Source organism: Vigna umbellata, chromosome 9, assembly GCF_029865625.1.
Source record: "Vigna umbellata cultivar VRB3 chromosome 9, Vumbellata_1.0, whole genome shotgun sequence".
In the NCBI taxonomy this organism is placed as follows: Eukaryota; Viridiplantae; Streptophyta; class Magnoliopsida; order Fabales; family Fabaceae; genus Vigna; species Vigna umbellata.
Window position 1 is genome coordinate 18993516 of NC_142173.1, and position 25430 is coordinate 19018945.

The 25430-nt window shown below is 36.6% G+C and overlaps 2 protein-coding genes and 1 pseudogene across 2 annotated transcripts; 1 reads left to right on the forward strand and 2 right to left on the reverse strand.

Moving 5' to 3' along the window:
• The first annotated feature begins 66 nt into the window (after nt 1–66).
• Nucleotides 67–5089, forward strand: LOC148192793 (uncharacterized). The gene is made up of 6 exons (XM_088099288.1): nt 67–218; nt 907–973; nt 3243–3375; nt 3484–3657; nt 3794–4368; nt 4479–5089. The coding sequence occupies exons 1-6, from the start codon at nt 67–69 to the stop codon at nt 5082–5084; spliced, it is 1707 nt and encodes a 568-aa protein (XP_087955414.1). The 3' UTR covers nt 5085–5089.
• Nucleotides 5090–19377: 14288 nt separating this feature from the next.
• On the reverse strand, nt 19378–19953 carry LOC148192794 (uncharacterized). Its single transcript, XM_088099289.1, has 2 exons — nt 19806–19953; nt 19378–19742 (listed from the first exon to the last, which is right to left on the reverse strand). Exons 1-2 carry the CDS (start codon nt 19951–19953, stop codon nt 19378–19380), a joined length of 513 nt encoding a protein of 170 aa, XP_087955415.1.
• Nucleotides 19954–21240: 1287 nt separating this feature from the next.
• On the reverse strand, nt 21241–24443 carry LOC148192795 (uncharacterized; annotated as a pseudogene).
• Nucleotides 24444–25430: the final 987 nt, after the last annotated feature.

Below are 25430 nucleotides of genomic sequence, written 5' to 3' on the forward strand. Positions count from 1 at the left end.
ATAGCTGATCCATCACACGTACTGGAGTTGGAAGACGTCCAGCTTCGCCCAGACCAAACTCTGGAGATGCAACCAGTCCGAGTGGAAGATAGTCGTATCCAGCTCTACAAGGGAAAACAAGTTACTCTGGTAAAAGTGGTGTGGGATGCAAGGACTGGAGACTCAACATGGGAGGTTGAAGAGGCCATGAAGGAGCTATACCCTCAATTGTTTAACTGGTAAGTCTTAGAATTTTCGAGGACGAAAATTTTTGTAGTTAGGGGGATTGTGAAACCCTAAATAATTAACGCACCAAATCACACTCTTTAATCACCATTAAAAGCATTTTGACACGTCAAACCCAATCTGCATGCGCCTGCCATGTGTCACTGAGGGAGCGTTCCAGAAAAGTTGGTGGAAAACAAGTGGCATGCAGTGGATTGGACGATCGTTCTGTGTGGGAAGGGAAATTTACCCTCTGCGTGCGCTGACGCCATTCTGTCACGTCAGAAGCTTCTAAAGCGGTAGTGGAAAACCAGGTGGCAGTGCGTGAATGCATGGCTGGTTGACGAGGAAGAGAAAATGATTTCTCTGAAACATTTCACTCCGTTTCACGCATTCATCTTCTTCCTCGCTAAACCCTGACCATTTCTTTCTCCAGCTTCTCTCTAAACCCTTTCCATCTTCTCTCTAAGATCACTCACCACTAGCATCTTTGCTTCCATTTCAGAAACCGTAGGATCATTCTCGGTGCTGTAAGCTTTCATTTGAACCGAACAAGTTAGAATTCTGTGACTGGTAAGTTCTCGTCCCTGAACGTTCTTCTTTTCTGTTTCTGCGAACCAAATTCTGGTTGCATGCGTGGGTTAGGGGTCTGATCTGTCTACGATTTTGGTGTATTAGATTAAGTGGAAGTTGTTGAGTAAGCTTCTGGATAGAAAGCTGTGAGAGCGAGAGTGGAACCCTAGCCTTTGGAAGTTCACTGCTAGACCAGGTAAGGGAAGCTTTAGTAATTTAATTTAATACTTGTTTGATGTTTATGAAATGCCTGAAGTATACTGGATGTCTGAAATGTATGAAATGTTTGATGGTTTAAGCATGCGTGAACGAACTCTGTTGTTGTACTGGATGTATATTTGTAAGATTGGTTGCACTGTATGCTGAGAATGAAACGTATGATCTTGAATATGATTAAATTCTATATGAGATGAAATGATAATATGAATTCTGTACTGTATGAGATTTATGGTGGAGGAAAATCATAAGTTATGAATCGTATGAAATCTGTAAAGTCATTTTAAACTGAAAAGTCTGGAAAAATATCATTTCTCTGATTGATCAATTACGCTCGTCCTTGTACGGTCATATACCGTTCGTTTTCTCTAAATTTGAATTAAAGTGAAATTCTTTCATTTGGAAAGGATTCTGTCTTAGAACGAGCGTCCCCATTTGAAATGCTAATTGAGCGTTCGTCCTAAGTGGCGTTCGGTCTTAGACCGAACGCTCGTTCAAAAAGGTAAATGGTTGGTAGCGTTCGACCTTATGTCGAGCGTCAGTCTTCGATAGCGTTCGACCTTATGTCGAGCGTCCGTCTTCGATAGCGTTCGACCTTATGTCGAGCGTCCGTCTCTGATAGCGTTCGATCTTATGTCGAGCGTTCGTCTTAAACGGCGCATGGTATTCTACCAAGCGTTCGTCCGAAATAACGCTCGGCCTTATAACGAGCGTCAGTTCTAAATCGCGCAAGGTCTCCTATCCAGCGCTCGTGCAAATTGAATAATTATTGATTTTTGAAAGCGTTCGTCTTGATTCTAAATAGCGTTCGTCCCGATCACGAATAGCGTTCGTTCTGAATTCTAAATAGCGTTCGTCCCGATCTCAAATAGCGTTCGTCTATACAGTTAATTAACGTTCGTCTTTTTAAAGAAGTGTAACTAAGAATGAAAATGTGATGTTGAGGGAATTATGAAGTGTGCGAACCATATATGAGATGAGATTATGATTTTGGAATTTGAACGAGCGTTCCAAGGAGGAACGTCTCTATGATTTGATTTTGATGAGTTGTAAAGTATGACCATGGTAAAGCTGCTGATGGCTGTTCATCCTGATATTCCGTGAGTGCTCATCCTCATGTAGAGGGGAGTAGGTCATGTGTGGGAATGGCAGGAGGCCCTAGTCCTATTGAGTACTTTGGACTGATAGGGTTAACCTCGGGTGGCAGCTGATGGATGTTCCAGTTACTACACCACCCGGGTGCAAGAACGCCTGTAGATACATGGCATCATACAGTCCGGACAGTCTTTAATTATGAGAATTTGAATGAGTTACTGTATGCTGGGATATGTGTTTAATATTGTATGAACTGCATGACTTATTTTATAAGTTAAATTATGTTGATTTTATTGAATTAAATTACCTAAGCTTACCCTTGCAACTTTTCCTTGTGTTGTCTACTGTTATGTACGTCCGTCTTGTCAATGCAATGATCATCCGTTGTGGATGTGAGCAGATGGAGAGGCGCCACTTGAGGCTATGCTGGAAGAAGAAAATTTGGAGGACGCCAACCTAGTCGAAGTGGAGATTAAGGCCGAGCAGTAGACCGCTCGCTTTTAGTAGTTGTTAGTGGTTTTAGTTTTGTTTTAGGACGTTCGGTTACTTGTTGTAAAACCGTTCGTTATTAGCGTTCGTTTTAAATTTTTGGGGCTCGACTTTGTAGCACTGAAACTCCTAGCCGTTTGGCTTGTGTTCTTGTTTAGCTATAAAGACTGTTGACTGTTTACTGTTAATTGTAATTAATTCTAATTAATGGTAATTACTATTTATTGGGATGTTACAATGATTAGTTAAAACACTTTTATTTGCCTCTTTTCCCGAGTTCCCTTTATTTCCTGCTCCAGTGACCTCCATAATTCTTGCCAGCCTTCAAAATCTAAATCCAGAAGAAGGTAATTATAAAAGAGCATGCACAGGAGAGAAAAGAAAAAAACTATGGATAATTTCAAAGTCTTAGTCATTTTAGATATTATTTGGAATTATCTAGTTATTACTATGATAAGATTATTCTCATAATAACTTTCTAAGTTAGAAGAAAATTAATAATCGAAATCCTTTTAACGCTACTCTTTATCAAGTCTTTATAACTTCAACTTAATTAACTTGGGCGTTTTAATTTTTATATAACACTCAACATACATAATCACTTCAACTTAAATTACATGTATTTAATTTTAGTATAAGATTCAGGTATTTCAGTGAGAATACAGTCGGAAAATGAAGCCAAGAAAGCACAGATTTTCATGGAACGAAAGTATGCCACATCTGTTCGATTTGTAAAGAGTGCTGTTCGATTTGCCTTCAAAATTCTCAGTCTTTCAGGATTGGGTGTCACTGCACAAGGTACATTATTCTCAATCATTTTTCTGTGTCTTTATGTCTTTATGATCATATTACCTCACTTTGTTTAAATTGAGATAATATTCTCCTTGCATGAACATAACTTTGAAGACTTGAAAGCAATAAAGAAGACGAGGCAGAAACACAAATGGGGTCGTCAGCTCTTGAATATTTTTATGCAGAGACCTCATGAGTCGTACATGGGAATTGGTGGGGGTCCACCATTCATCACATTTGACAGAGGAGACAGGAATTCGGTTCAAATTACCCAACAACAGTTGCAAAGTAAGTAATAATCACTTCACTGTGATAAGTCACAAGAAAATAGAGCTATTTAATATTAGTCAAAAGTTAATTTTGCTTATCCATGTTCGTTATTTAAATATTTGGTCCATCTCTCTCTTTCTCTGTATACATGCAGTGGTGGGTGCAGCTAGCTCAGGGCAGAATCAACAAGAGAATACTAGAACAGAATCTGCAGCAAAAAATGAGGAAAAGGAAACAACATTTGTGTCGGTGGCGAAAGCTGACATAGTCGACCTTGTGAACGAGCTTCGAAACAAAGTACCAAGTGCCGCACGTGACCGTACCACCCCTGAGAAGGACAACCTGCTGGTTGTGGCAATGAAGAACTACAAAAACAAACTTGGAGAACACCACGTTGACAAGAAGGAGACTGCCTTTTTGACTGCTGCAAAAAACGGCATTGTGGAAATTGTGTTTGAACTTCAATCCAAAATACCCAGTGCTGTGCATGAAACCAACTCCAACAACGAAAACGTGTTGCTTGTGGCAGTGAAGAACAGACAGACCAATGTTGTTGAGGTGTTGAGGAAGTTTTTGGATAAGGAACTGTTCGATAGCTTAATTTTGGAAGTGGATAACAGGGACAACACTGTCTTGCATTTGGCTGCAGGCACCATTTCCAACACTGAAAGAACTTGGCAGATTGCTGGTGCCGCCATGCAAATGATGTGGGATATCAAGTGGTATCAGGTATGCGCATGTTTTGATCTTCATAATATTATCCAGGCCAATCCTTGCACATTCAGCACACACCTATGTATACATACATTGCATGATCATGCATGCATGCATTGATGCAGTACGTGAGAGCCCTGGTGCCAGAACATTTCACATTCAGAACGAACAAGGACGACAAAACCGGTGGGGAGATCTTCAAGCAGAAGCACAAAGACCTGGTGAAGGAGAGCTCGGAGTGGCTGAAGGAAACCTCCAACTCCTGCTCGGTGGTGGCTGCCCTAATCGCTGGCGTCTCTTTTGCCACCTCGAGCTCCGTGCCTGGCGGCACCGACAAGGGAAAGCCGGAGCTGGAAGGGCAGCCGGCTTTCGACGCGTTCGCCATCGCGTCCCTGATCGGGCTCTGCTTCTCAGTGACCGCCCTGATCATGTTCCTGGCGATCCTGACCTCCCGGAAACAGGCGCAGGACTTCCGGAAGAGCTTGCCATTGAAGCTCCTGTTCGGCCTGAGCTCTCTCTTTGTCTCCATTGCTTCCATGCTGGTTTCCTTCTGCGCTGCGCATTTCTTCGTGCTGAAGGACAAGTACAAGAACATCTTGTTCCCTGTCTACATTGCCACTTGTTTGCCTGTCACTTTCTATGCAGTGGTGCAGTTTCCTCTCTATGCTGATCTGCTTAAAGCCATTTTCAAGAAGGTCCCACAACCAAGTATTACCAGCAGCCAATTTTAGAGGACTTTTTCTTCACTCCGGATTTTCCATTTGGTGTATCCTCTGTTATGCTTTTATAATAAAGTGATTTTGATATAATAACTTCTTTTAATATATTTAAAATATATTTTGAAGGCAGAAAATATAAACAACATACAAAAACTCATCAATAACTAAAATTTGTTTTTCTTTTAACACTTCTTATGATCATCAGACGGTCTGCACGCTTGATCATTAAACGATCTTCATGCTTAGTTTAAACAATCTTACGGTCTTGCTTCTATTTCTCTGTTTTTTTTTCTCTTCCTCCCTTTTTATATGTATGCTCGTCGATTGCGCTTTTACTTCTGTACACTTTCAACATATTTATAGTCAGATTTTTGGTTTCTTAGTGATGTGCTTTCTCTATTTTCTTTTCTTCTTATTTACGTGTGATGGAATCAAAACACTTTGAAAACGGATGAACTCGAATAGAAGGTCGAGATGAAATGGTTCATGGTAAAGATCAAGACACATCGATTCATATTAAAAGTCAAAACAAATAGTATGAACCAAAAGTCGAAATAACCTGATCTAGACCGAAGGTTGAGATGGACAATCCTAAACCAAAGGTCGAGATGATTGAGAGGAGCTGAAAGTCAAGATTGATCGGATTAAGCCGAAGGTCGATACTGATTAACCAGGATTATAGGTCTAAACGGACAAACCCAACTCAAACATTGAGAGATGTTGGCACGACACGAAGGATGAGATGGGTTAGTTAGGACAAATGTCGAGACGGGAAAACATAAACATAAGGTCGAGACAAACCAAACTGGATTGAACGTCAACACAGACTAGTTTGAGCCGAAGGTCAAAAGAAGTTGGTCTAAGACGAAGGTCATGATGGGCCAAAAGAGGTCGAAGCTAAAGGTTGAGACTGGTCACTGTAAGTCGAAGGCTGAGATGAACTGACTTGTACTGAAGGTCGCAAACTGGCTAACCTGAGTCAAAGATCGAGATTAGTCAGTTGAGACCGAAGGTCGAGGTAGGCCGGTCGTGTCGAAAGTTAACACAGACTGACCCGTCCTGAAGATCGAAATACACAGTCACAGATCAAAGGTTGAGATCGGCCAGCTTGAGCTAAATGTTGTTATAGACCAGTCTAAGGCGAAGGTTAAAATGGATTGACCCAGGCTAAAGCTCGTGATGGGTTAACCCAGATCAAAAGTTGAAACGAATTAGCACAGGAAGGAGGTAAAGACAGGTTTTCGAAGGTCGAGGTAGGCAAGCCTATTTGAAGGTTAAGATAGACCAAACAAACCAACCCAGGTCAAAGGTGGAGACATGTCATCTTAGGGTGAAGGTAGAGATAAACCAAAGGTGTAGACATGGAGAATTAGGCCAAAGGTGATGACGGGTCGGCTTGAGTCAAAGTGGAAACGGGTGGTCTAGACTATAAGTCGAGATTGGTCAGCAAAAGACAAATGTCGAGAATGTTGACCCAGACTGATGGTTGAGACACCCACACCCAAAGTTCTAGACATGTTTTCCTAGGAAAAAGGTGGTGATGGGAAGGATTGGGCCGAGGGTCCAATAAGATATTTAAAAAATTAATATTCTTTCATGTTTAAAGAAACCTTATGGAATTTTTGTGACTAGTTTGGTCATATAGGCTTTTTCAATCACTAGTGCGAAAAAGGCTTTCAAAATCGTCCAATATGCTTCGATTTTATGAAAAACGAAGTTTTTCAAAATGCGGTGACATTTTTAAAATTTTTTACACAACTATAAGGTTTGGTTCTAAAATAACTTAAGTCTATACTCGTATATTTTTTGTTCTTTAAAGAACCTTGTCCAATCATGCTTCCGTGAGTTTCAATTTGTTTTTCTCCACCAAAATTGCTCCCTATTCATTTATTTTATATTTATAAACAAAGAGGTTAGAGGTAAAACAACCATATAACAACTAAAATACAAAACTATATCAAATACACTAAACTTGAGTATGAAACAAGATTAAAGCTAGGAGAAAGTTGATTTATTCATGACAATAAACACATAAAAGTAGGTAAAATTGGACGTTATCAGTTTCTTCCATTAAATTAGAGTTAATTTCGTTTGGAAGGAGACTACATACTAGTCCAATAAAAGGTTCAATTAGTAATTTGATTCCTATATTTAGGTTTATGAGTCAATGTGGTCCCTATATTTTTTTTTACTTAATTAAGTCTCTATATATTTTTTCTAATAGAGACAATGTAGTTCATTTCATGAAATCGGTGCTAACATCATTAAAAAGTGTAAATCCAAACTCTCTTCTTCATCTTCATTCCCTTCTTCTTCAACCCCTTCTTCTTCGACCCCTTCTTCTTCAACAACATAATCCTACTGATATTGGTTTCTTTTAAATCCTTGATTCTCTCCTTCAGATTCAAGATATCCAAGAAAACCCTTACGATTTCACCATTATGGTTGCAGAATTTATAGTATGCTACACTAGTGCAATAAAGGGAAACGACAGCGGTTATTTTCGCTTATAGGAAGCGGTTCCACAACCGAGGCATATATAGGTGAGGTAAAAAGGGATAGGCTTTTTGCCTCGGTTCTGAACCGAGTCAAAAGGGTTCAGATTCTGCCTTGGTTCACAAACAACCGAGGCAGTAGAGTGTTTTTAATTTTTACTATTTTGTTCTATTTTTCTATGCTCTTTTGGTTTCTCTTTTCCTTCTCTTTGTGCCTTGATCCACATCTGACCCCTGCGGCTCTTGAACTTGTGTTGTTCCTGCATTACACCAGTCTCGGGGTCTACATACATCATTCTCCTTGCACTGTGGTATGCCCACACATTCACAAGAAGCTCCAGAAGCCGTGAATAACAATAATGCTTGTTCTCACTCAACCACAATTTCTTTCCAGGCAAACTCCAACCTGCGCTAACAACCCATATTTTCAACCTAGATTTTCAACCCCAATCATCACCATCCACCCCAAGACCATTGTCACTGCTCGTCGAACAAAGAATGTGTGAAGCGCTGAAGACGCAGTACCAGGTTGCTCTGCTTTTTCTTTAACTTGCTCTGCTTGCCCATCGATACTGTCATAAGGATTTTCAACAAGAATCAAATGGTCGATTGCTTAGCAAATCTCTAACAAAGTGTTGAGAATCTGAATAAAACTTACATGCAACCAGACCTACATAAGGATCTACTGTTGAAACCAAGTGCCTCCGTTTTTTCACGAATCTCTGGTCTTCTTCCTTCAGTTAATGACAGTTCTTCCAACAACTCCACGAATGTGTTCTACCACTGCCCAAGTCACTATGGTCACGTCACATCTGATAACACCACTCGTTGTCCTGATTACTATTGTGGCAATTCTATGAACTCACAAATGATTTTTGTTGGTGAAAAGGTTGCAAATGAAATTTCTGCCGACAGTAGTGGTTTTGTGAAAGAAGTAGTAACTTACATGGTGATGGATGATTTAATAATTTGGCCCATGTCAAGCATATCAAGCATGTCGAATGAAGAATGTGCGAAGCACTGAAGACGCAGTACCAGGTAAACGAGGAGATCGGTCGTGGACGCTTCACGACCATCTTCCGTTGTTTCCACCCTCTCTCCAACAAACCCTACGCTTGCAAGGTCATCGACAAGTCTCTTCTCGCCGATTCCACCGACCGTGAGTGTCTCCAGAACGAACCAAAATTCATGACCCTTCTCTCTCCTCATCCTAACATTCTTCAAATCTTCAATGTCTTCGAGGACGACGATTCTCTCTCCATCGTCATGGACCTCTGCCAGCCCCACACGCTCTTCGACCACATCGTTAACGACCCCATCTTCGAGATCAAGGCGATCGTTCTCATCAAGAGCCTTCTTGAAAGCCTGGCCCATTGCCATCGCATGGGCGTGGCCCACTATGACATCAAGCCCGACAATGTTCTCTTCGACTCCGCGGATAATCTCTTTGCCATCGTAGCATCGTCAAGAAAAAGGAGAGGAGGAGAGGCGCTAGGTTTTCCTGGCTTGAATGAGGCATTTGGGAAAATATTTCCTCTTTCGCTTGTTAGGAAGGCTTATATGCCTCAATCCATCTTGTCGACCGAGGCAGTATCTTTGCCACCAGAAAGGTACATGTGAAAGGTCTTATTAGTGTAATATCTGTGGGGTTTATGCCTCGGTTCACCCTGCCAACCGAGGCAGTATTCCTTTTAGACATCAGCTGCTTGACAACTGAGGCACATAGTGTTCTAAAAATTACGAAACTGCCACTGCGTTTTGATATGCTTCTGTTTTTCTAGAACCGAAGCGTAATGTGTGAGTTAAAAATGCGATTATTTACTAGTGCTATGAGACATATCAAATCAAAAAATATGGATGAAGAACTTTGTCACAAGGCTGCACATTGTGGAAGGAATTGAAAGACCACTTAAGTTATACTATAAGAGCAAATCAACTAGATTGTATTATAAAAACAATAGGAGTTCGAGCAAATCAAAACAAATTGACATCAAGTTCCTAATTGTTAAAGAAATATAAAATGGACAACTTTTCATAAAACAAAGGAGAAACTCCATGATAGTTGATCATCTTACTAACGGACTTCCATCCGAAGTCTTTCATGAGCATGTGCTCATATGGGTGTTTTTTCTGTTTGAGAAATGTTTGGTTTAATGGGAGTTAGTAATTTTTATGTTTTTTGTATTCTATGTTTTATTTTTATGTATGTATACATTGTCTTTTGGACATATTTGGTTTTATGAATATGTAGTTTATTATTCATAAATTACACTTTGTATATTAATACTATTATATTGATCTCATTGTGATAAAGTAAAGATGAGTTGAAAATAAATGTGTACAGGTCACTTTCATTTAACTTTCATAGTACATATTTCTTGACGCGTTTATGCCATTTGGTTATGTCAACATTAGTGATCATTGTTATATTTAGTTGCGATTAATGCAATTAAAGATTGTTTTGGTTCTATATATATAATCAAAGAACAAAGCTTTTAAATATATTCAAGACATGAAATAAGCTCATAAAATCTAACACATGAAATAATATATATATTATTAATAATAATTAAATGTGTTAGGATAATTTTATTATTAGTTAAAGTATTAAAGTGATCTAATTAATTAATTATATATAGAGAGTAATATTATAAAATATTCACTGTGTAAATGCTATATCTATTATTTTAATTTGATGTAGGAATATTGATTTTTTAGAATAAGTAATCGACAAAAAAAATTATATAAAGGGTTTATGGTCATATGTGAGCATATACATATTATTTTTGTTTATTTTTTCTTTATCTCTTTAAGAGGAAACTTAAAGTGTTTTACAATTAGAAAATTAAATAGTTTTTATCTATTTTATTTCTAATGATGAATTGAAATACGCTTTCATTTAGAATACCGGAGATTGTTCTAATTGAAAGGTTCAACTGTTTATTTATGTTTATTTATTATTGTTAATTATTCTTAATGCATAATATAACTATGGATAGCAAAAATTAATATAAGACTATTAAATTCATCTGCAAATTAAGTTTATCCAGTAAATTATCTAATCAATTAATAAAAAAAAGTAATCATAAAATTCTGTAATAATAAAAGTGGAAACAAATTAAAATATGTAATAAAAATATAAATAGTTTTATTCTAATCTCAAATAACATTGGAATGGAATTTCTGAAGTGAACAATTCTTTCCTCATATATAAAGACAACCAGATGCCAATCTTGTCTTTGGTTGATGCCAAAATTATATAACAAGTGAAAAAGCATTTTACTTTATGATTTTCTTGCCCGTGGATCTGCATGTGATTATCGACCAAAAATTCCCACTGGCCACCCTTCATTTTGATACAAATAATAAAATGCTAATATTCTCAATTTTAATGCATAAATATATTTATACAGGCTTTATAATGGAAGTATATGTTCGTTTACAAAAGACAAAACATAATCAGGAAAAAGTTTTCACAGTTAAAATTAATTTAATAGGAAGAAATTAATACAATGAGAAAATAATAAGATACTTCCCTTATTATGATTTCTATCTTCCTTTTCTCTTTTTCTTTGTTTTGTGATATTGAATTAGGAGAGCTTTGTGACTATAAAAAGTAAGCCTCCATTCGTCTTATTTGAGATTTCACTTCGCCCTATTCCTCTGCATTCTTCGTTTCAAAATGGATATGAAAGGTGAGTCTATGCGATGACAACTTTTACAAACTAGTTTTCTAACATTTTAAAATTCTCCTGTAGGTTTTGTATACAATTGGTATTAAATGTATTGATGTATTATTATTTATATAACTGGAGCAAACCCAACTTACAAGTCAGATTTTGTAATTTGAATTAAATTTAAAATTTATATAATTTATGATTTAGAATTTATTTTAATAAAATTTATTATTTATTGTATCAGTTTATTTCTATATTTAAGATGTATATATTTTAAAATGAAATTAATATTTATTTTTATATTTAATATATCTTGAAAATCTGACATCAAATAAATATAAAATCAATTTTTGTATATACAAATCTCATTTTACATGAAAAAAGATCATGATTCAGTGCATAAATAGTATTTATATAGTTTCCGTAAGTTGATGATATGTTGAGTGAACAGGCGAAGAGGATGAGATATCACTGTTCCGAGGGTGGGTGTTGGAAGGAAAATGGGAGTTGGTGATTCCTGCATACAGAAACGAGAGTGAGTTCCACAAAATCAGAATCAACGAAAGCAGAGGCACTGCACTGCATTTTGCAGTGAATGATGGGGAACTGGAGCCTGTTAACATTCTTGTTGGAGCAATATTGAATCACGAAGGGAGGGAAGTGGTGGTGAGGGATGACAGTGCACTGAGATCAACGAATGAGAGAGGTGACACTCCTTTGCACCTTGCAGCCTCAAGAGGGTTCATTGACATGTGCATGTGCATCATTGGGGAAAATGGTGAAAGGAAGGATTTGATTAGGGTTAGGAACTACGAGGGTGAAACACCTCTTTTCAGGGCCGTGCACACATGTCAAACAGAGGCCTTTGTGTACCTTCACAATGTTTCCAAAGATTTAGATGATGAACACAGGGACTATCATGGAGACACCATCCTTCACCGAGCCATCTGGGGAGAATTCTTGGGTAATTAATTACCATTTCACTTTGCCTAATTATTATATTTTCTTTTTTAATGATTTTGATAGTATGCGTGATGATTTTGCAGATTTGGCGATTATGATAACTCATTGTTATCCTCAACTTGTCAGCGCGCGAAACAAGGACGGAAATACTCCTCTCAAAGTTCTTGCCAGTAGGCCTTCCTCCTTCAAGAGTGGAACTGATTTCTCATGGACTCAGAATATTCTATATCATTGTAAGTGTTGCATGCTCATTGTAAGTGGTTTTTAACTTCTTAAAGTATAATGCAAATTCTAAAAGTATAAAAAGTCGTAAGATAGAAGTATTAAAATATAATAAAAGTTCTAAAATATTATAGAAAAGGCTAAGATATAGGAAGAAAAAATAAAAAATATTCTACATAGTTAAAATCTAGGACATTCCACGTAAGTTGTGACTAGCATGTTCTAGAATAATCTATGTGTCTATAAATACCCATGTACTCTACCATTTGATGTATGAAACCAACATCTAATAACTTGTAAGCTAACATCTACTTCAACTAAAGACGACTACAACACTTCTTCCAACTATCACTTCCACATTCCGCTATCTCCACGTTTTCTCTACATTCAACTATCTCTATATTTTTCTATCCCATCAACTATTCCTTTCACAACCTCAAAATACTAATTAGAGCTACGTTCAACTCCATTATATACTTAAAATATTTTCTCAACTCATGGCTTCTACCAATCATACATCATCAATTTTAGTACCTATTTTCACAAGAGAAAATTATGATTTTTGGAGTGTCAAAATGAAGACATTTTTCCGCTCTCAAGATTTATGGGACATCATAGAGGAGAGATTCACTATTCCAGAAGACACCTCCACTCTTACTATAGCTCAAAAGAAAGAGTTGAAGGAAAACAAGCAGAAGGATTCAAGGGCTTTATTTGTTCTTCAATAAGCAGTTGATGACACAATTTTTCCAAGGATAATTGGTGCCACAAGTGCAAAGCAAGCTTGAAACATAATATAAGAGGAGTTTCAAGGAAGTAACGAGGTATGCAATGTTAAACTTCATGCTCTAAGATAAGAGTTAGAATTATTAAGAAGGAAAGAATCTCAGACCATTAAAGACTATTATTCTAGAATATAAGAAATATTATTGACAAAAAAATTATTGAGAAAATTTTAATTTCTACTCCCAAATACTATGATGCAATCGCAACTGCGATTGAACAAACAAAAGATTTGACTACATTGTCAACAAAGATGGAAAAGGCATGAACAAGACTCCAATGAAAATGTCTTTCAATCAAAACTAACATTACGGTCTCAAAATATAGAATATGAAGTAAACAAAAGTAGAGGAGAAATTTCTAGAAATAAAGAAAATTTTTAAAACTTCTCTATGACTTGTCAAGAAAAATATCCTTCATGTGGCATATGTAAAAAGACAAGTTACTTGGAAAAAGATTATTGGCATCTTGGAAAACCTCAATGTCAGTATTGCAAGAAATTTGGTCACACAGACAAGTATTGTCGTAATAAAAAACAACATCAAGCAAACTTTGCAGAAGAAGATAATATGGAGAAACTCTTATTCTATGTCAATGAAGAATCTCCTAGTAGACAAGGGAGTTGGTACTTGGATAGTAGATGTAATAATCACATGGCAAAAGATCAAAGCATCTTCAAAGACATTGATAAATCTGTCAATGTCAAAGTTCGGTTAGGAAATGACACCACAATGGAGTCTCAAGGCAAAGGAACTGTCATGGTGGAGACAAAGAAAGGTACGAAATTCATCAAGGATGTTTTACTAGTTCCTAATCTTAAAGAGAATCTTTTAAGTATTGGTCAAATGATGGATAATGGATATTCTCTTCATTTTGAGAAAGATACATGCAAAATTCATGATAGTAACATGATAAAAATTGGCCAAGTAAAAATAGAGAAGAGAAATATAAGCTTTCCTATAAGCTTCAAACTTGGAACTAATATTGCTATGAAGGTAGAAGTTGATGACTCATGGCTTTGGCATAGGAGATTTGGCCACTTCAACACACATGTCTTAAAGCTTCTATATCAGAAAAACATGATGAGAGATCTTCCATGCTTGAAGGAGAATAATGAATCATGTGAAGGATGTCTCCTCGAAAAACAACACCGATTTCCATTCTCGGCAGAAAAAGCATGGAGAGCAAAAGACGTATTGGAGTTGATACATACCGATGTTTGCGGACCGATAAGAACGCCTTCACATCACAAATATAGGTATTTCATCCTCTTCATTGATGACTTCTCTAGAATGAAAAGGGTCTATTTCTTAAAGGTAAAGTTAGAAGTTTTCGGAGGATTCAAGAAATTCAAGGCCCGTGTTGAGAAGCAAAGTGGAAAACTGATAAAAGTACTTAGAAGTGATCGTGGCAAGGAGTACACATCTCAAGAGTTTTGACAAATTCTGTGAAGATGAAGGCATAGAGCGACAACTTACAATTGCATATACTCCACAACAAAATAGCATGTCAGAGAGAAAGAATCACATAGTTATGGAGATGACAAGATCATTGCTAAAAGAGAAAAGTATGCCTAACACTTTTTTAGGCTGAAGTAGTCTATACTGCAGTTTACATTCTAAACAGATGTTCAACTAAGACAGTCCAAGACAAGACTCCTATTTAAACTTTGAATGGAAGAAAGACATAAGCTAAACACCTACGAGTATTTGGGTTTATCTACTACATACATGTTCTTGATCAAAGGAGGCACAAGTTGAAGACAATACTATATAAGGAATATTCTTAGGATATAGCACATAGTTAAAAGACTATATATCGAGTCTACAACCTACAAGCAAAAAAGCTCATCATTAGTGAAGATGTTGAAGTTGATGAAAATGCTTCTTGGAATTGGGAAGAAGAAATTGTTAAAAGCAACATTGTACTTCCAGTTCAACAATCTCAACAAGAAACTCAAGAAGAGGCAGAAAATTCAGGTACGCTTTCTCCACCTCCACAACAACAAGATTCTTCACCTTAGTCTAGTCCAAGAAGAGTAAGATCTTTGGTAGACATATATGAAACTTGCAATATGGCCATGATTGAACCTAACTGTTATAAAGAAGCATCAAAGCAAGAAGTATGGGTCAAAGCTATGGAAGAAGAGATTTATGTTGAACAACCACAAGGCTTCATCAACAAAGGCAATGAAGGCAAAGTACTAACACTTAAAAAAGCATTATATGGCTTGAAGCAAGCTCCCAGAGCATGGTGTAGCTAGATAATACTTCATCGATCAAGGATTCAAGAGGAGCAAAAGTGAGCAAACACTATATATTAAGGCACAAGGTCAGTACCATGTCATTGTCTCTTTATATGTCGATGATATTATCTATACAGGAAACAATATAGCAATGATGAAAGAATTTAAAGAAGACATGATGAAGACATTTGAAATGACTGACCTTGGCTTGATGAACTATTTCCTCAGTATAGCGGTGAAATAACAAAAAGAAGGTATATTTATCTCTCAAAAGAAATATATTGAAGTTCTACTCAAGAAGTTCAAGATGAATGGTTGTAAACCTGTCACTACTCCGTTGTGGTAGACGAGAAGCTACAAAAAGATGATGGAGCAAAGAGGTAGATGCATCACACTAAAGAAGTTTAACTGGAAGTCTCTTGTATCTCATAGTCACACTACCAATTTTAAGATATCTATACAAGGCACAAAGGAGTTTGGTATATGGTACAAAACCATGACTAACTCAAGGATGATTGGCTACACAGATAATGATTGGGCATGATCAATGGACGACATGAAGAGTACGTCCAAATATGCTTTCTCACTAAGATCAGGTGTTTTATCTTGGGCATCAAAGAAGCAAGCAATCGTGGCATAATCAACAACAGAAGCAGAGTATGTAACAACTATTGAAACCACTAGTCAAGCAATATGGCTACGAAAAATACTTGAAAAAATGGGTGAACCACAACATGGACATACTATTATCTATTGCGACAACAAATCGATAATAACAATAGCAAAAAATCCAGTCCATCACCAAAGAACAAAACACGGAGCCATTAAATATCACTTCATTCGAGATGAAGAGACAACAAAACAAATTCGACTCGAGTACTACCCAACAGAAGATCAAATTGCAGATATTTTTACGAAGGCATTACCACGACCAAGATTTGAACTACTACGCACTATGCTTGGAGTTACCGAATTTGCATTAAGAAGGAGTATTAAAGTATAATGCAAATTCTAGAAGAATGTAGAAAGTCCTAAGATATAAGTACTAAAATGTAATAAAAGTTCTAGAATATTGTAGAAAAGTCTAAGATAGGAAGAAAAAAATCAAGAATATTCTACATAGGTAAAATCTAGGACATTCCACATAAGTTGTAGCTAGCATGTTCTAGAATAATCTATGGGTCTGTAAATACCCATGTACTCTACCATTTGATGTATGAAGTCAACATTTAACAGCATGTAAGCTAACATCTACTACAACTAAAGACGACTACAACACTTCTTTCCAAGTACCTTACACATTCCACTATCTCCATATTTTCTCTACATTCAACTATCTCTAAATTTCTCTATCCCATCAACTATTCTTTTAACATCCTCAAAATACTAACATAACGAAAGAACCTAACCTTCAAAATACAATGTTTATAGAATTTTTTTTAGTAATAAAAAAAATGGTTGACAAAAATATTAGATAATAGTACTCATGTCAAATTCCTAACATACTTCCAATGTTATTTTTCATGTCAAAGGTATGATGCCAGAACCTCTAGATGTTGAGAAAGAAATACAATCCTTTATGAAGAAAATTGGAAAACATTGGGATTATACATTAGAAGGTAAACTTCAAAGTCCATCTCACATATACCACAACTCTTTCCTTGTTGCTTTTAATATTTACTCTTTTATTATTATGATTATTTATTTTTTATCTGTATTTTTAAAATTAAATGAAATATTTTAAAAGTTAAAACATCAATTAAATAATCTCGGATCACAATATAAAGTGTTTTATATGTTCAAAAATATTTATTTTTATTGAACTTTGATCATAGTATAATTTATATATTCAAAATTATATATTATTTATAAATTTTAGTTATATGAATAGACATTTATCATGCATCGCACATTCTAACACTAGTGCAATGAAGGGAAATGGCACCGGTTCGTTTTTCCTATAGACACCGGTTCTCCAACCGAGGCATATGCAGGCGAGGCAATAAGTCTGCCCCTGTTGACCTCGGGTCCGAACCGAGACATATTTAATTGAGATACTGCCTCGGTTGTTTCGTACCCGAAGCAGTAAAGTTTTTTTTTTTTTTTTATTTTTTTTCGCAGCACATACTGCCTCGGTTCCTTCTGAACCGAGGCATAAAGCCACCCTCTACTGCCTCGGTTCTAGCCATAACCGAAGCAGTAGACTCGATTTTTGTTTTTTTTTGTTTCGTACCCGAAGCAGTAAAGTTTTTGTTTTTTTTTTGTTTTTTTTCGCAGCACATACTGCCTCGGTTCCTTCTGAACCGAGGCATAAAGCCCCCTGTAGACACTTCTTTCTGCATCGGGTTTTGACGTTAACTGAGGCTAAATGGGGATATTCTACCTCGGGTATGACCCTAACCGAGGCATATTCCCTTGTTTTTTTTTTAAAATGAGGTTTGTTTCTGCTACATTCCCCACTACAGAAACAGACCTGCATATATTTACAGCCAGAACAGTCCAGAAAAATTCATAAACATATATTTTGAATGAAAATTATAATAAAACATAAATACATTAAACATAATCATAAATCAACTTCTTAGAATCATAAATCAATCCAATGTAATCAGAAATCAAGTTTGAAGCATAAATGAATGTAATGTACAAAGTTAAACTAATAATAATGTAGAAAAACATAAATGAACTTAGAAACATAAACTTAGAACTCATTCAAACCTAAATATCTACTACATACTATTGTATAAATGAATTACATATTTAGCCAGTGTTTTCCTCACAAGTTGAAGTGACTTCTCTGGAATTGGACCAGTCCTATTGAATCTCTGCATAAAACACAATGATTTCAAACAATATATTTGAAATCTAAACTCTACAGAAAATAAAATTCAAACCTAAATATTACCGTTTCCAATCCACTAGTGTAATGTGCACGAATAATGGTCATCATCCAAAACATGACGTAGTAACCACATTCATATGACCCCGTTTGTCTATTACACTACAATATATCATCATAATTATAAAATGTTAAATAACATCATTTGAATGGAACCAAATGTAACAAAGTATGGACTAAAATACCAAACCTTAAGGGCAACCCATGCAAGCTTTTTAGCTGTAGCAGTAGATCTCCCAGATAACATCATGTGTGTTGCAAGCGAACTATTAAAAAAAATGGCTTTAGCATACATTTATACAACAAAGAAAGTTGAAACCTTGAGGTTCTTACCAATCTATTATATGTCTAAGAGGGCTGGGCGGAGACTTGTGCAATGAACAAAACCAGACAGCAGTGTTCTCCGGTATGGAGATCACAAGTAGCTGTCAATGACACCTGAAATTGGTAATAACTTCATTGTCATATACTGAAATTAATAAATGAAACTTTAAAGTTAACAAACTTCACTTACCCATGTATATAAGGGAGAAAATATATCTCCTTCCCCATTCCAAAGCAGGTGGTGATGTATGTTTGGATATCATCAAATTTATTTCGAACATGAATCATAGAGGGGTCAATGAACCCATATACATCGTTGAACCCCTTCTTGTTACTAACATCAAACATATACCTAAAATGAAGAAATAATCTTATATAAGTAAGTTGATAAAATAGAATTATATAAATTTTTTTTCATAAACTTACATCATCCACAATTGAATGAGTGTAATATTAATTTCTTCTCTACCCGACGCAAGCTCCCTAACATCTTGATGATGCAAGTACAATGGGATATGAGCTTCTCTTCCAAATGTAGTAGAATCCCAATGTACATTCATCGGCACATCTGAAATGATTTTAGCAAGCTCGTCTAACGCACCAAGAGGGTCATCCTCAGATAAATGAGTCTTCTTCGGTGTAGGACTTCCCTCTTGACCTATCTCCTGTTAAATGCAAAAATGGTTATGTTATAACGTCAATTAGAAGTAAATATTAAAATTGAGAAGTATATAGTTCGAGTGTTTACCGGGGGATTAGATACATCACCAACCAAATGTCTAGGCCAGGCGACAAAGGACTTAAATGCTTCTTCCACAGTGAAGAACTCATCTGTAGGCACAGGAAGAACAGCATCCGCTATGACAACTTCATCCACCGTGACCTTGAACTCATCTTCTGAAAGTTGTACACCATGCACTACAGTGGCTGTCTCATAAACTGTACCACGAGCCACAAGCATGGTCCCAGTATCAGAAAGAATATATAACTGACATGGACGAGTTTCATCCATGTCGTCCCCTGGGGCACCGGCAGCTGTACAACTTCCTTTACTGCTTCTAACTGTCAAATTAAATGTTAGGTTATGCAAAAAGTAAATTAGTAACCAAAAATGAATAAGTTTACCTGTAGGGGGCACAACATGTTCCGCTACAGGAGATGGCGGAGGACGATTGCCATAATCCTCATATCGCTGCTGGAACTGGCGCGCAACCATTTCAGCAACTTCATCATACAACTCTGCTCGAACCTTCTTTGTGATCTCCTGCGTCATCTCTTTTCTTATTTCCTCCTTCATCTTTTCGTATGAATATGGACGCGAGGAAGACCCAAAAAACTGTCGTATCAGCACCACGCACCCGTCCTGGGTGCTCAGGTCGTCCAATAGTTGTGGCAAGAATATCTTGACGACCTTATTGTGTGAATTGACCTTGGGAGCTCTGCTCAACCAAGGAGTCCTGTCACATAACAAAAGTTCAAAATCATTTGAAAGATCTATGTAATATATATAACAAAATTAATGTAAAATATAAGAAATGACATACAATTCTTTCAGATATTTCTCAGGCAAACTCGGAAGTGTAGGAGCCCGATGGTCTTATACGGGCTAACTTCCACTTCTCGTGCCGAGATGGTGGTGAAGGAGGAGGAGGAGGGTCACCACCATCAGAAAGTGGAAGTCTACTATCTGACTTCTGCTTCATTATTTTTTCTTCAAGCTTCCTATATCCACCACGAGACAGTAGGTGTGGATTTTTATTCTGAGCGCTTATTCCCTGTGCTTTGGACCTTTTTTCCTGTGACAAAATGAAACAATTGTCATGGTAGAGAATTATGAATGATGAATTGAATGATTTTACTGCACTTACTTGCCACGCCTCGGATGAACGAAGCTCTACAAACTGACGCCATGTATCTTCGTCAATTGCTGAATATTTGGAACATGGATTTTCATGACTTTTTGGTCCAAATATATATCTAGACGTCAATTTTGTCTTAAACCCTCGAAATCTTTCTGCAATTGCAGATAAACACTTATTCCTTAAGCTCTCGACGTTTGGCATATCAAATGTTATCTGCAACAAAGAAAGTAATAACCTTATATCAATACAGATTTATCAATATAATGAATATAGAATTTGGAGCAATATTGCTTAACTTACTAATAGATCTTGCCAAATGAGATTCCGATCAGCCTCAGAAACATGGTCAAAGGATGGAGTAAGTATAGAGATACGATCACGTGCTAGTACTCCAAGGTAAGACCTAAATACATCTGCATTTGGGCCAGATGCAACTCCAGTGACCACGTCAATAATGACAGGTGTCATCTCACCTGCATTTCTTCTAAGTATAAGCTGTCGTAACCTCGTTGCTCCTCTGGTCTGTGTAGAAGTGGTGGGGACTTCATCGCCTGACGAATGAGGTGACTCAGTCATATATCTGTCACAATAAATAAGATGAAATATAAATAAAGCACTTATAAAATAACATATATTATAAAACAAAAGCCATAAATATTTACACAAACATGAAATTCATACATAATCATATGGATTGGTCATATATATATTCCTTCATTGTGATCTTCTCGTATTGCTTGTATATCATCAATTAGAGGGTCGTCATCCAAATTTATTGTCGTTTTAAATGGATGGCTGTCAGCGATATGAAGATTACTTATATTCTCTTCTTTATCTTCAATTTGCCTTTTTCCTTGGAGAGCAACATACCAATGGTCAGACGCAGGATCTTTGACATAAAAAACCTGACTTGCTTGATATGCCATGATGAACGGTTCGTCTCTATAACCAACCTTTCGAAAATCAACAAGTGTCATACCAGATTCATCTATTTTGACACCACTCTTATTGTCTACCCACTTACATTTGAAGAGTGCAACGGAAAACTTAGTGTAATCAACTTCAAATATCTCTTCAATTCTACCATAGTATCTCATGGATCCAACTATAGGATTTTGATCTTTGGATGTGGAAAACTGTAGCGACTCAGCTTCTAGACTAACACCACTATTTTGTACTGTGCTTTTATCATCCAAAGTCTTTGTATAGAATGTGCAATTATTAATTTCGTAGCCTGTACAACATACAACATCAAACTTCAAGCCATTTGCTAACCACAACAAAGTCTCAGAGGACCGTGATTCTTTCAAAACTTCAGATAGGACAAGAATGTTCTGTTATGCTCCATCAACTGCCATTTCTCTGATTGTCGTGGATAGTTGTCCTTTACAACGGCTTTGTGTGCTTCCAAAAATGGGATCACTTCATCTGTGTTGTTTAATATGTACAGATGTGCTTGCATCAATTCTTCACGACTTTTCGTTACCACATTCACACCTCGGATGCTTTTACTTGTAGAATATCTACTCAACCATGATGTCCGAGGGACTCCTATCGGATTTGCTTTAGTCATATACTCAGAGCAAAACTCAATACTTTCTTCAGCAATATATCTTTCAATTATGGAACCTTCTGGACGATATTGATTTTTGACGTACCCTTTCAAAATCTTCATATAACGCTCAATAGGGTACATCCATCTTAAGTATACTGGTCCACACAACTTTATTTCTCTGACCAAATGAACAAGTAAATGCACCATGATGTCAAAAAAGGATGGAGGGAAAAACATTTCTAGTTGACATAAGATGATGATAATTTCGCTTTGAAGTTCATCTAACTTTGTAGGATCGATGACTTTACTACAAATTGACGAGAAAAATGAGCACAATCGAGTTATGGTCAGCCTCACTTTTTTGGGCAAAATTCCACGAATTGCCACTGGTAACAACTGTTGCATTAAGACGTGGCAATCGTGAGACTTCAGTCCAACAAGCTTTAAGTCCTGCATTGACACTAAGCTCTTGATATTAGAAGAGTATCCATGTGGTACCTTCATTCTCTTTAAACAAAGGCAAAAACTTATTTTCTTTTGTTTGGACATTGTGTAACATGTAGGGGGCAAATAAGTACGTTTACCAATCTCTCTTGGTGCCAACTCTTCTCGGATCTTCATGTCAACCAAATCCAAACGCGCATTCACTCCATCTTTTGTTTTTCCCTGGATGTTTAGTAGTGTACCAATCAAGCTATCACACACATTTTTCTCAACATGCATGACATCTATGCAATGTCTAACATCTAACTTTGACCAATATGGAAGATCAAAGAATATTGATTTCTTCTTCCAAGGGGTCGTTACAGAAGACTTCTTCGACGTTTTCCCAAATATATGATGTACTCTATTAACTTTCTCAGCAACTTCAAGTCCAGTAAGTGGAATGGGTGCATTGTCTTTCTCTTGTTCTCCATTGAATGCTTTCTTTAACCTTCGATATGGATGATTAGATTGTAAAAATCGCCGATGACGCATATATACTGTCTTTCTTCCGTGTTTTAATTGTTGAGCTGCAGTGTTTTCTTCACATATAGGACATGCTTTATGACCTTTCACATTGTACCCCGACAAATTACCGTAAGCTGGGAAGTCATTAATGGTGCAAAATAACATGGCATGCATCATGAAAGTTTCTGAAGCAAAGGAATCAAATATTTCAACCCCATCAACCCACAACAACTTCAAGTCTTCAACTAGTGGCCTTAGATAAACATCGATGTCATTTCCAGGCTGCTTTGGACCAGATATCAACATTGACAACATCATGTACTTTCTTTTCATGCACAATCCAGGAGATAAGTTGTAAACTATCAGTATAACGGGCCAACAACTGTGATTGGTACTTAAATTACCAAATGGATTCATTCCATCAGTAGCTAAGCCAAACCTTAGATTTCTACATTCTTCACCAAATTGGGGGAATTCTTGATCAATAATTTTCCATTGCTTTGAATCAGTTGGATGACGAAGCAGCCCATCAGTTGTTCTCTCATCTGCATGCCATCTTAGGTTTTTAGCGTCTTTGGGATTCGCGAACAAACGCTTAAGTCTGGCAACTAGTGGAAGGTACCAAACTACTTTCAAAGCAGAACCATTCTTTTCTGTGTGACCACCATCTTCACCGTTGTTTATTGACTTGTATCGTGATAACCCACATTTTGGACACTTTATCAAAACTTCATTCTCATTCCTATATAATATGCAATCATTCGGACATGCATGTATCCGTTTATATTCCATACCCATCGGACAAAGAATTTTTTTTGCATCATAATTACGATTGGGTAACGTATTTCCATCTGACAGCATTTCATTCAACAACGACAACAATTCTGTAAAACTCTTATCACTCCATCCATTGCTCGCCTTTAAATTCATGAGCCTTAACACCGCTGACAACCGTGTGAACTTAGTTGAACCCGCATACAGAGGAGTCTCCGCATCAGTGGACATCGTTTCATACACATGCGCTTGGGCAAAAGCTTCTACGCGAACATCGCGGATCATGTCCTCTAAGTTGTCTTCTTCTGCTTGATCTTCCATATCCATTGTGGAATCATAAACATTTCCAGTTGGAGAGACAGTTGGAAAGCCTGTTAATTCGCCGTGCCATATCCATGTTGTATAACTTCGTATGAAACCATCACAGATAAGATGTTCCCTAATATCAGTTGCGTTCAACTTCCTCCCATTCAAACAGTTCACACAGGGACATCTGAACTTGACTTCATCATCACCACTTCTACTCGCATTACGTTGTGCAAACTCTATAAAGTCTTCTACCCCTCTCTCGTACTCAGTGCTGATGCGTGGTAAATTAATCCACCCTCTATCCGTACGCATGTTTACTGAAATTGTTTACACAATTTCAATAATCTTGAATGATCACTTTGATCGTGTTTGTATTCAAGGTGTGACCCTATCCCATTCAAGAAGATTCACTTTTTTTAGTTTATTAAACATATCAATTTTAAACAACATATCTTAAATTTCACGAAATTTTGCCAGCATTTCGCATTGGTCTTCAGGTTACACGAAATGAAAGTGATTATAAATAACAATCAAATATTCACCCGAAGATCAATACAAAACACAACGGCAAATTTTCATGAAATTTAAGACATGTATATTAAAATTGATATGTTATAATAAACTATGAAAAAGTTATTACTCTTCTTAAACTGTCCAACCGGACAATTCAAGATTCAATACTTATAAATTATTATTACCATCTCCTTCTATTCATTTGTAAAAAGTACATTTGTTGAAAAAAATCTAGAGATAGTAAATAATTTTTGTTATTGAATCTCAAACGGGAAACTAAGGCTAATTCACAACAACAAACAATATATTGAAGCAAACAACTCATGATTTCCAACCTTAAACTTTATCTAATCAGCGAATCAACCAATTTAATACAATAACCATTATACCAATGTAATCATCAAATAACAATCTAATAGATATATCAATCTCACAACAGCAATTATCAAACAAATATCAAAATTTTATGATCAAATAATTATACAATTCTATTTCTAATTCTATTTATCACCAATATATCATCTCACAACAATTATTATCAAACATATATCAAATTTTATTATCAAAATTTTATCAATCAAACAGTAAATTTATTACCAATCAAAGTAGAATATAATCAACTAACCGTGACATGAGGCACGGTGGCGACTGTAGTGACGGAGTGTGACCGGCGGAGGTAGCAGCGTCGTCGAAGGCAGCGCACAGCGAGAGGAGACGCAGATGGTTGAGGACGGAGAAGGAGAAGAAACAGAACACCAACGATGGAAGCACGAGCGCGGAGGGGGA

Bases quoted from the DNA above. Each gene is read 5' to 3' on its own strand.
- LOC148192794 (XM_088099289.1), bottom strand. From the start codon at position 19,953: ATGACGCAGGAGATCACAAAGAAGGTTCGAGCAGAGTTGTATGATGAA. The intron at 19,743-19,805 runs GTAAACTTATTC...TTAATTTGACAG, and splicing joins ACATGTTGTGCCCCCTACAG to TTAGAAGCAGTAAAGGAAGT.
- LOC148192793 (XM_088099288.1), top strand. From the start codon at position 67: ATGCAACCAGTCCGAGTGGAAGATAGTCGTATCCAGCTCTACAAGGGA. The intron at 974-3,242 runs GTAAGGGAAGCT...GTGAGAATACAG, and splicing joins GAAGTTCACTGCTAGACCAG to TCGGAAAATGAAGCCAAGAA. The intron at 3,658-3,793 runs GTAAGTAATAAT...GTATACATGCAG, and splicing joins TACCCAACAACAGTTGCAAA to TGGTGGGTGCAGCTAGCTCA.